At 43.7% G+C, this 12,619-nt stretch overlaps 1 protein-coding gene across 3 annotated transcripts in view; it reads left to right on the top strand.

Annotated features, from left to right (window-relative positions):
- COL4A6 (collagen type IV alpha 6 chain) overlaps positions 1 to 12,619 on the top strand; it is a 269,640-nt gene that overhangs the window by 117,767 nt on the left and 139,254 nt on the right. For all 3 annotated transcript variants that reach the window (XM_059156531.1, XM_059156532.1, XM_059156530.1), the window contains exon 3: positions 7,693 to 7,776. In XM_059156531.1, the coding sequence (XP_059012514.1) occupies positions 7,693 to 7,776 (84 nt within the window). The remainder of the gene's footprint in view (positions 1 to 7,692; positions 7,777 to 12,619) is intronic.

Genomic DNA, 12,619 nt, shown 5'->3' with positions numbered 1-12,619 from the left:
TTTTGTTCTATGTAGTGTAGTAATAGGCCCCAGCCCCTCCATGGCATCACCTCTTCTTTCTTTGAGATCTCGTCACAACTTGAAAACCCACAAATTTCTTCACTTTGCTAGAATCCATAATCCATCGATTCTACTACCTTTTCACTGCCTCTTACCCACTGCCAGCCTGTGTTCACTTCCATCCTTAGGAAGCCCAGATTCTATGGTCCACCATAGTTCCTTTCTTCTGTACAATGCTGAATTTCTTGCCTTTCTTGTCCTTTATCGCTGTTACCTAATAGAACCCAGCTGTGATTACACCTGATTCTTCTGCTAATCTGTATCTGTACCCACATGGCTGAACAAGGCTAAGGAAAACCTCACAGTGTTGATAACTGGTGTTAAGTTCATGACTGCTAATCTCAAGTGGGCCCTTAGAGCTGCCTTGCAGTACTACCATATTTCCTTGGTTCTCCTTCCTGAAATTGCTGTGGTCCAGATTATCACATTGTTAGATCTGCTGGTATGTTCTCATCCTGCATTTTACTTGACTTATCAACAATTTAGCACAGTTTTTCACTCTTTCCCTGCATTTTATCCCTTGGTAGAATCATGTAGTCTTGTGGCTTTATATAGATACCAATGGTGGCAGAGACAGTGCTCACCAGATAATCTCTGTTTTCTCCTACATTCCATGCTCTTATCCACCATATCTAGTTCTTGCAAACAGCAATATGAGCACAGTAGGGAGAAACTCAGAGAAAGTATTAGCATCTGAGGAAATGGAGTTGCTACACAGAAACAGCTTGAAAATCCAAGTCACTTCTGGAAAAAAAAAGTCACTAAGGAGCCCTGACTATCCCTCATTGAATCGTGACATGAAAATAAATAAATAAATAAATAAACCTTAGCTGTTTTAAACCACTGAGATTTGGGGTTTGTTACTACAACAAAGTCATGTCTGTACTGACCAAAGTACTACACATACAAGTTCAAGCTAGCCATTCTCCCTGGGACTCCAGATTACATAGCTAGCTGACCTACAGAATCTACTAGCTATCCAGTGCCTCCACTTAAATGTCTACTAGACACCTCAAAACCAGAATTCTCAAATGTATTTTTTAATATTTTATTTATCTGAGAGAAAGAGCACACAAATGGATGGGGTGGGGAGTAAAGGGAGAAGGAGAAGCAGGCTCACCACTGAGCAGGGAGCCTGACTTGGGGCTTTATCCCAGGACCCTGAGATCATGACCGGAGCTGAAGTCAGATGCTTCACTGAGTTGCCCAGGTGCCCTAAAAAGCAGAATTCTTGACTTTCCCCCTCAAAGCTCCTCCTCCAACAGGAGATGTCACTCCTTGTCTCAAAACCATTTTTTAAGTTTTTCTTTATATTCCAGTTAGTGAATATACAGTGAAATATGAGTTTCAGGTGTACAATATAGTACAACACTTCCATACATCACCCTGTGCTCATCAGGACAAATGCCCTCCTTAATCCCCATCACTTAGTTCCCCCATTCTCCCACCTACCTCCCCTCTGGGAACCATCAGTTTGTTCTCTAGAGTTAAGAGAAAGTCTCTTTCTTGATTTGTCTCTCTGCCTCTCTTTTTTCCCCTTTGCTCATTTGTTTCCAAAGGCGGAGTTCTTACAATGGCCTCTAAAATCTTTCACAATCTGGCTTCTGCTACATCATGGACCTCATCATCATTTCTATTCCCTTTACTCTATGCCAGCACTCTGGCCTCCTTGATGCTCAACCAAAACATCGAGCATGTTCTCTCATCTCCTGCCTTTGTTCTTACTCTTCCCTTGGCCTAGAAAGCTCTTACCCCAGATTAACTGCTTAGCTCCCTCCCTCATTTTCTCTAGCAGGGATCCTCAAACCTTTCCAGACAGCAGAATCACCCAAAGACAGGTTGCTGGGCCCCACTCTGAAGTTTATGATTGATTAGGTTTAGGAGGGGGCAGTAATTTACATTTCTAACAGGTTTCCAGAGCTAATGACACTGGCCCAAGGACCCTGCTTGAAGAAACACTATTCTTTGCTCAGAAGTTACCAGATCAGAGCGCCTGGGTGGCTCAGTCAGTTAAGCAGCTGACTTTGGCTCAGGTCATGATCTTGGGGTCCTGGGGTCCTGGGATCAAGCCCCATGTTGGGTTCCCTGCTCAGTAGGGAGTCTGTTTCTCCCTCTATCACCCCCCCCCCACCCCGGCTCATGATCTCTGTCCCTCACTATCTCCCAAATTAAAAAAAAAAAAAATTACTGTATGACCAAAGCCTTCCCTGACTTCCCTATATAAAGTGACAACCTGACTACAACACTTTGTGACTTTCTTACTCTGCTTTGTTTTCTCTTTGTCTTCCCCCATGGATTGCAAACACCATGAGAGCAGGGATTTGGTTTCTCTTGTGGCTGTATGATACGACCTCTAGCTCCCATTCCTAGCATGGTACCTAACACAGAGTAGATGCTTAATACATATTTGTTGACTGAATGGTCAGAATAAAATGTTGTACAGCCAGCTTTCTGTGATCTAAGCTTCTGGAGGAATTGCTCACAAAAATGACTCACTTTTGGGTGCCTGGATGGCTCAGTTGGTTAAGCGTCTGCATTCAGCTCATGTCGTGATCTTGGGGTCCTGGAATCAAGCCCTGCATCAGGCTCCTCACTCAGCAGGAAGCCTGCTTCTCCCTTTCCCTCTGCCTGCCACTCCCCCTGCTTGTGCTCTCTCTCTCAAATAAATAAAAACTTTTTAAAAATTAAAATTAAAAAAATAAGAAAAAGAATAACTCACTTTTGCCAACTATTCATTCACTTCAGCTAAGCTGCTTTTCCATTCTTACATTAAATCTCTTGCTTCCTGGGTTAGCTTGTGTGTCATTTTCATCCCTGCCACCACTCCTGACTGAAAGCACTGGCAATGCCAGGAAAAACCAGTTGGCTTCTGAAAGGGACACTGTGATGTAAATCAGGATGTATTTCAGTAAACCAAAGGGGAAGGAGAATCCCAAGCGGAGCCGGTCTAACACTGGGAACTCTGTTATCCTGAGAGAAATTATTTCACAACCCTTTACTGAGTACCAGCTTGTACAAGGGCCACAGAGAAGAGGAAAACAGAGTTCTCTTTCCAGTCTGATGGTAGAACCAAACAGATTGAGTCAAATATGGCAAATCACCATTAGCAGAGGGGAGGGAGTAAGAACTTCTGCCCAAAATCGCTGAGAGGGAAAAATTGATGCTGGGAGAAGGACGGGGTTGGGTTTTGAAGAATCTGTAGAAGTTTGGTTTGTGATAAATGTGAAAACGGGGCAGGGAAGGCATTTTGGACACAGGAACCAGCATCAGCAAATGAATAGATGTGATACTGGTGATAGATAGATACTGATGCTATTAAAAATATGTATGATCAATTATATGCAGACATCAACAAATCCAAATGGATGTCCTAACCAAGCTGAGTGGATATCAGCCATAGACAAACTGGCATGGACATATCGTCCCATCCCACTGACTCTCAGCTCCAGGAGAGGCCAGGGTGTTATGCCGAAGAGTGTGGCATAGCTAAAATCCACGTAATAATAATAGCTGATGCTAAATGCTTACCATGAGCCAGGCACTGCGCTTTGCATGCTTTATCTTACTTAATCTTCCAATCAACCCCTAGACGGTAGATATTGTTGCCATCTCCATTTGACATTTTAAGTCACTTGTCTCAGGTTATTCCCAACTATGCTGGGATTTAAGCCTCTACAGATTGACTCCAGAATTTATATGCTTATTCAAGGCACACTGCCTCAAGTAATGGCTAGAACATGGGGCGCCTGGGTGGCTCAGTGGGTTAAAGCCTCTGCCTTCGGCTCAGGTCAGGATCCCAGGGTCCTGGGATCGAGCCCCACATCGGGCTCTCTGCTCTGCAGGGAGCCTGCTTCCTCCTCTCTCTCTCTCTTCCTGCCTCTCTGCCTACTTGTGATTTCTCTCTCTCCGTCAAATAAATCTTAAAAAAAAAAAGTAATGGCTAGAAGATAGGTCATCCCTCTTAAAGCTGTGGGAATATACAAAGAGGTAAAATAGATTGACCTTTCCTTATCAACATTATTGTTCGGTTGAGGAAACAAGACACTCAACCATGCAACCTCAGAAACATTGCAAGTACTGTCAGGAAGTGACTCGTGACACTTGCCCAGTGGGTGGGCCTGCTGAGTCATTTTGCTGAGCTAGAGTGCCCATGGAAGAAATGGAACTTGAACTTGGCCTTGAGAGGTATGGAATAGCAGGAAGAATGTGGAGTTGCAAGGGAAGTGTGAGGCTTCACTTGCTAACAGTGTGACCTGGACCAAAGTTCTTTCCTTCATGGTTCTTATCCGGAAAATTAATGATGTGGATTAGACTTCTTACCAGAAGTACCCTACCCCTAGGAGGTATTTTGCAAATTGTGAGGTCAGTTTTGGTTGTGAAAATAATTAGGAGGTGGCTCTTCGGTAGGAGCCAGGAATGGCAGGTGTTCTGCACACTATGAAGAATTGTCTTGTAGGGCACCTGCATGGCTCAGGGGGTTAAGCCTCTGCCTTCGGCTCAGGTCGTGATCTCAGGGTCCTGGGATCGAGCCCTGGGTCAGGCTTTCTGCTCAGCGGGGAGCCTGCTTGCCCCTCTCTCTCTGCCTGCCTCTCTGCCTACTTGTGATCTCTCTCTCTCAAATAAATAAAAAAATAAAATCTTAAAAAAAATTGTCTTGTATCTTGCCCGAGCTTTAGAAGACTTCTGGACATTCATGTATGTGAGAACTCTGTTTATAATTATCTGAGCCTAGAACATAACCCCATTTTACATCTCGAGTTGAATTTTTTTTTTTCATGGCTTCATTTTTAAGTAAAACTTCCCAAAAAATAGAGGAAATATTAAGCTTTTTTTTTTTTCCCCCAGAACTTTACTATGCATTATTAGCATGGGGATAGCAACTGCATTCATGGTGCTTGAGTCATTGATACCACATCCCAGGGTCATTCTACTTTAGCAGGCTATCCCATTCATGGTGACCCTGCACTGAGCTGCTAGCCTCTGACACCTTCACATTTTCTAACATAGTGATGTATGAGCATTTATAGATGAGAATACATATTGTTGCATTATAAATGCCTTTTGTTTCTGCTGTGCAAGACAGTTATGTCATAATATGTGCTTTTGAAAGTACGGTTTACATCTTTATTATCACTGATTCTGATGAATTTCTTTTCAGGATAGCAAGAAAGAACAATAAATACTTATAGTTAAAAAAAAAACAGGTAGACTGAAAAAGGACTATATTGGATAACCTCTCAGTGCCTTTGCAGTTCAAATTTTCTGTGGATGTAGGGAAGGGGTTGGGTTTGGAGAGGAAGCAGAGAGCATTCCAGGATGGGAATGACATGAGGGATGTGACCCGGTAGAGCAGGGGTTGAAGGATCCCCAGACAAGCCAGGAGAAGGAAGAAACTTCCTTAGAGCCTGGTCCTGTAGTGTTCCCTGGAAGCCACTCCTTTCATTCCTCCCGCCCTCACTGTAATTGAAGACGACTCCTGGGGGAACTGACCAGGGCCAGAATGGCCGGAAATTGCTTTGTGGCCAGTGGGGCTTCTCTAGTTACTTCCCTCTGTGACCAAGGGACGTGATGGCTTCCTGTCTGTTAGCTGGGTGTCTTTGCCTCCTTGTTCTGCCAAGTTCCCAAGAAACCTTAGCTTCTGTTTCTTCCATTTTTGCCCAGCTCCTTTGCATGGGATTTTATCCCCTGTCTTATCCAGCTCTCTTGCTCCATACGAGTGATCTGGGAATGTTGGGTTCGTGACCAACACATTTTGTAGGACACCCAAAACGCATTGTTTGGAAGTAAGCCAGAGATACAAACGGATATCCAAACAACTCTGGCCATGCCTGTTGTGTCCTCTCCCTTGAAGGGGGATAACTTGTATCATTCAGTAACATAATTGTTTTTCTCATTACTAATTACATATGCTCGCTGAAGACAGCTCAGAAAATACAGAAATATGTGTAGAAGCAACTGCAGATTATCTGTTACCCCCAAGAAATATAGTACTTGGCAGGAGACAAGGGTGACAGCATGAGTGAAGGTTGAATTTGGTGCTGGCCTGTTGCCAACCCCCCCCAACCACTTCTTCCTCCCACAGCACCTCTTGATCTCACCCTTATGGAATTTGCCTGTCCTGTATACCATAAAATGGAAGGCAAACTGGAAAGTGTACAGTAACACTTACCATGTCAAAGGCATATAAGCGATAAAATATCTCATATCAAGAAGGTGTTTGAAATCTAAAACAGCAATATTGTGTCAGAGCTCTGCTACCACTACCTTATTTCTGAGGTGTTGTGGTGATAAAGTATTGTGGGAATGTCTAAAGAGATAAGAGACCATCTGAGAAATTCACAGTGCTCCCTGGAAATTAGGAAAAGACTCACAGTACAAAGAGGCAAGAATGTTTAAGTACAACGCAGGGCTCATAAATATGCCTTTCTCTTTTGAGGGAAAAAAAAAAAGAACACTCAACATTAAACAAAAAATTGGGTGATACTAAATCCATCCCAGAGATCAAGTTCTTGTTATAGATAATAGTTGGAATTTATGTTTTGCTTCTCCTCCCCTCCAGGTAGATAGGGTAGATAGGGTCAGAATGGAGAGTCCTTATTTCTGAGCCCTTGCTTTGAGACTCTGGGAGACAGAGAACTTAGAAAACTCTAAGGTATAAGTGTTAAGGTCAAGGCTTTAGAGTTAGTTAGACCGGGGTTCAAATCCCAGCTCCACTCAGACGGTCATCAAAACACTCTTTGTGCCATCTGCTCTCTTCGACATTGGGAATATAACATTGGACAATTTAGATAAGGCCTCTACTTACATGGAGCTTACATTCTAGTGGGGGGGAAGAATGTTTAATGTTGAAAGGAGAACACAGTGATATGATGGGAAGGAACTGGGGACTGCCTTAGGTTGAGTAGTCAGGAAAGGTCTCTCTGAGACTAGACAATTGAACTATGACCTGGATGATTAAAAAGAGGCCAGCAATAAAACAAAACAAAACAAAACAAAAACTTCTAGGGGAAGAACATTCCAGGCAGAAGTAGCAGCAAGGGCAAAGGCCCTGAAGCAGGAACAAGCTTAAGTTTTTATACAACGAAATACCAGTGTGATTGAAGCAGAGCGAGCCAGGGAGAGGGGGAAGAGATGAGGTTAGAGAGGTCAATACAGGTCAGGTCACACAGGGGCTTTGTAAAAATTCAGCTAGTACTCATCTTCATCATCATCAATCAGATAAGAAAAAAAGGAAGTTGAACAATTGAGGGTATATTGTTCAATACCAACTGAGACATTTGAATCTGACTAACTGGGGCACAGGGATGTTACTGTAAAGTTTGAATGATATGTTGAAAGTGAGCCTGAGGAAAATAATTCTGAGAACAGGGTACAAGGTGGCCATTTTCGTCTATCATCACGTTTCTAACACTTGAATTTCTCTCAAGTTCTCTACAGCTACTGCCTTCTCCCTGAACACCAAATACACAAGTTCACTGTGACTCACGACACCATCAATTGAGGTGATTAAGCCGCTCTGAACATATTTGTTCGGAGGAGTGTGGCTAAGGGTCAGGTTCCCTGGGGCTACATTGTTTCTTGGTGCGCCTGGCTTACTAATTTTTTTTTTCCTCTCTCTCTTTTTTTAAATAGGGAGAGAAGAAGTCCTATGGAAAGCCATGTGGGGGCCAAGACTGCAGCGGTGGCTGTATATGCTTTCCTGAGAAAGGATCCAGAGTAAGTGGCTTCTTCCATTGCTGAAAGACACACAGTCAAGGGAGTTTTGATCTGATGTGTGTGTGCGTGTGCGTGTGTGCTTTCTTTAGACTTAAACTGCTTAGAATCCACTCTTATGACTTCATGGAATAAGCCAAGTGGTGAGGACCAGCTGGAAGGATCTTTGCTAACCAGATGAGAGGCAGAACTAAATTGGTCAAGGTCTCTGCGAGATCAGAAAGAGGTTTCCTTTGTTGACTTAATGCCAACCTTCCCTCAAGGTTTCATCTGGAGTACTTCCAAAAGCCAATTAGGTTGTGAAGAACCAGATTATGTTTGTAGATAGACATGCATTTTCATAGCTCCTCATTAGCCACTCAGTTCTTCCCTCTGGGTAACAAGTGGTCCAGTTGTTATCTACTGGGATGGGACTGGTCAGAAGTCAGGAGTTTCCTTGGGATGCCTGGGTGGCTCAGTCTGTTAAGCATCTCCCTTCGGCTCAGGTATGACCTCAGGGTCCTGGGACCGAGTCCTATGTTGGGCTCCTTGCTCAGCAAGGGGCTCGCTTCTCCCTCTGCCTGCCATTCCCTGCTTATGCTTTCTCTCTCTCTCTATCTCTCTCTCTGACAAATAAACAAATGAAAGCCTTGGGGCACCTGAGTGCCTCAGTTCGTTGAGCATCTGCCTTCAGCTTGGGTCCTGGGATTGGGCCCCCTATCGGGCTCCCTGCTCCACAGGAGGCCTGCATCTCCCTCTCCCACTCCCCCACTTGTGTTCCCTCTCTCGCTGTATCTTTCTCTGTCAAGTAAATAAATAAAATCTTTCAAATTAAAAAATAAATAAATAAATGAAAGTTTTGGAAAAAGAGTTTCCAGTTTCCAGGGTAGCCTTAAAGTCCAGAAATTCGGGTGACTGCCCATAAAGAATGATTTATAGATCTTATGTTAAAATATAGGATTTGTTTAAAAACATTATGGGAAATAACTCTGTGTTTTGGTCCTTATTGGTAAATCACAGTGAGCACCATGTGTTAACAGAGCGTTTCCATTAGCCCTTGTATATGCATATGGGAAGGGTTGCCCAGCTGATTTGTACCCCTGACTCTCACAAAATAAACTGACATCTTTAGTGTAACTCAGGGGAAAAAAAGGGGTTCATTTTTACAAAATGAAATATAATCTATGTCCCTGGGATTTATGGCCACCCCGTGAATTCAGATCTTCTGACTTACAGCTTTGTGTCTGCACTCTGATCACATTCAAACAAGCCTAAGAGCTTAGACTGTCAAAGGGAGGGAGCGTAATTGGTCAACCAGACCCTCAAAAACATGGCCAAACAGGGAACAGAGTGGCCACTCCACCTTCTCTTTCATTATCTTCCATTTAGAGTAAAGTGAAATATCAAACTACACCAGAATTTGAAGGAAGAGAAAAAGCCATCTCCTCATCAAAAGTGACCAGACCCATTATACATTAAAGGAGTAGACTTAGAGAATCATAAAATATCAGAAAGAGACATATCTTAGGGAGCTTCTCATCTTAACCACTGATTGTACAGAGAAAGCAGACTCTGAGAAGGAAAATAACTTCCCGGGGTCACATAGCAAATTGATGACAGATTCAGACTATTACCTGGGTCCTTTGATTTCTTGCCTATTTACTTTTACCCACTGTTGCCTCCCAGAGAAGTCATGTTCACTGTAGCCACCGAGGCACATGCCTCTGCCTCTAATCTTTAACCAGGAAATGCTTTAGAAAAAAAGATGCTTCTATAACAAATATATGAATACATTCTTAAACAACATGTAAACGATAGAGGTTAAGAAGTCTCCTTTGAGATTCCAGACCCCCTGTTGTCTTTCTGGTCTTTTCTTGTACATTATCAGAGACCTGTAGAAATATGAATAAAAAGTGACATTTTCTGTTTTTTTCCCTGAAATACAATCATATATTGTGTCTTGTTCTGTTTTTTTTTAAGCCATTTAATATGTCCTTAAGAGCTTTTTCTCTCCCCCATAGTTTAATCCGTCCATTCGTTCCTCTTTTGATGAACATCTTAGGTTGTTTCCAAACGTTTGCTGCTTTAAAAAGTGGCAGTGCCCCAGTGGAAATCCTTAAACAGACCTTCTTGTGCATATAGGATCAGAATTTCCAGATACAAGGTAATAAAGATTTTTAATTCTCAAAGCTAGTGCTCACTTACCCCAAAATACTCCGATTTACACTCCCATCAGCATTGTACAGGAGTGCCCACGTGTCTACACCCTTGTCAACATTTAATACTTTTGCTAATTTGGGTGGAAATCTTCCCAATTGCCAGACTACAAGTGTCTTTTCCCATATTCATAGAGCATCTGTATTTTTTCTGTGAATTTTCTGGACATGTCCTCTGTCCACTTTCATAATGAGTGATTCTGACCAACTTATCTTTCCTCTACAAAGATACCATAAATAAAAATGGCCCAGGTGGAAACGTGTGAGATTTGCAGTTTGATGCAGAAAAGCATTTCCTGGCAGGTTGTAGGTGATAGGAGGCATCGGTCAGACCCTGCCACCCAGGAACTCAAAAGTAGATCCAGGCTGCTGGTTGGGGGTTCAGAGCCTTTAAAAGTAGGAAATTTATTTATACATCTGAACAGACCTTAGTCCCACACCAGACAAACATGCTGAAGGTAACCACATTGTTTGACCTCTGGCTGAGATTTTGATCTTTAAAGATAGAAGCCAGTGGATTTCCTAAGTAAGGAGCTCTCATTTGGTTTCCAAACATATGGAGCCCTAGCCTGTCTTCTTCGTTGAAAACATGGGTGGTTGAAGGGCTGTGGAACTGAGAAAAAGAGAGTATCACCGCACTGATTGTTTTTTTCTCAATATTTAAAAGGTTCCGAGCCTGCACAGTTAAACACAGTCCTGGAGCTTATTTGTGAAGTCTGTGGTTGCTGGGAACATTTGTCCAGGTTACTGATCCAGACCAAGCTGTGATTCACAAGTCAAGACCGGGGATGTCCTATTTCCCATATAGATCAGGGGGCCAGCGCATGTGGGGCAGACCTTATGAATGCAGATGCTGGGTGCCGCCTGGGCCACCAAGTCCCTTTGAGTCACTCTCCCTACCCTCCTGAGTTCCCAGGGCCAAGCAGGATTGTTTAAACTGACTCCAGCTCTGTTGACCCTGCAGGGCAGCCCCTCAGTATCCCTTTTGTGCAGATGTCAGAAAGATTTGAGACTGTTTTCCTTAGCTGAGCAGCGGGCCCCATTTGGATTTCAAGCTGTTCCCTTCGAGCTCTGTGAGCTGGGAGAGGAATGGAACGCTGGGTCACCCCTGAGATATGCCGCAGCCATTGGCGGGGCTGCCTCCTGCCTCGGGGAAACATCCAGTACATAGTTTGCTGGGCAGTGTGTACTTTTCCTTTGCCAAAGTCCTCTTGAACTGACTAGGACATTTACAAAACACCTAATACTCCTGCACAATGGCAATCCAACCCTTTTCTGGTTTAAGCACTCTCGAACTGCTTTCTTGACAGTTTGCCCTGCCTGGTAAAAAGCCTTTGCCTGGCATTGGTGCACTGCTTTGGTACTTTCCAAAGCACCTTCTCCCAGGGTCCATATTATCTGTATGCCACAAGGAAGTGTCTTGGCCAAGCTCACTAGCCTGTCCATAGGGAAACTTGCTTAGCCTTCTTTAAGCAAATGTCAACTTTAAAAGAAAACATACCTGCTAATGTTAAAGAAAGGGTTTCTTTTTTTCCCTTGGACATTGAAATTTGGACTTATGATTTGACTTTCAGTTTTCTTTCAGGGCGGGGGGAGATCTTTTATTACCTGGGAAAACCATTCTTGGAGTTTTTTTTTTTTTTTCCCTGTATTTAGATGGGGGAGTGGTAGCATTAGATCAAACAAAATATATCCACCTTTTCCCATCTTTCCCTACTGGATTTGCAGGTTTCTCTGCATTGTACTGCATTGGTGTGTGCTTGAGCTGGGAGCTGGTGGGACTGTGTGTTTTATTCCAAGCCTGCTGTATTCCTTAATACGATTTCAGACTTTTCCCGCATTTTCGAGGTGTTTTGGCTGGCGTTTATATATAGCACGGTGAGCTCCTAATTATGCCTGCCACCTAAAGGATTATCACAGGTAATCCCAAACTATAGGGAATACTGGGATTCCTCTCCTCCCCCATCAAGGCTGTTTGTCCCTGTTTTACCTCTGTGTCCTAGCTAGAGAGTTTCATGTGAAACACCCCAGGTTTTTTATCTCCTCATCTGCTGCCTGCTTCCTGCTGCTTCTCTGTCAAAAACTGTGTGTTTCCCATGAATTCCAGGCCCAGATGCATTGACCACTACTTTTGTTTTTTGGGTTTGATTTCCTTTGGTTTGGCTTTGTTTGACTCTCCTCCTGCAAACAGCTGGCGTTCCCTGTGTCAGAAGACTGGTGCCATAGCTACCCAGAGGCCTTTCCACTGGCTCCTGATCTGGGCCATTTTGGTGGACATCTTTCCCTTTTTTCCCTGTGCACCCACCCAACCCCACAACCTTACCCTGACTGACTGCTACCATGCACACCCCAATGTCCTTATCCTCTGCCAAACCTTATGTTGCACATGAACTCCTTGGGTGGCCGGGCCTTGCTCCAGTTGCCTGTGTATGGGCAAGCCTCTTGCCTTCATTGCCCAACCACCCGTCGGCCCTCTGCAGGCTAGCCTTGCAAGCACCAGTCCCCAGTAACCTGCTTGTTGCCAGATCCAATGGACATGTTTCATTCTTTATCTTCCGTTGCCTCTCTGCTGCACGAGACACTTCCTTCCTTCCTGAAATGCTCTGTTCCCTTGGATTTCATGAAGTTCTCTCCTTGTGTTTCTCCTACTA

The sequence above is a fragment of the Mustela lutreola genome, chromosome X, assembly GCF_030435805.1.
Source record: "Mustela lutreola isolate mMusLut2 chromosome X, mMusLut2.pri, whole genome shotgun sequence".
Taxonomy (NCBI): Eukaryota; Metazoa; Chordata; class Mammalia; order Carnivora; family Mustelidae; genus Mustela; species Mustela lutreola.
This window is presented reverse-complemented; position numbering and strand designations above follow the sequence as displayed.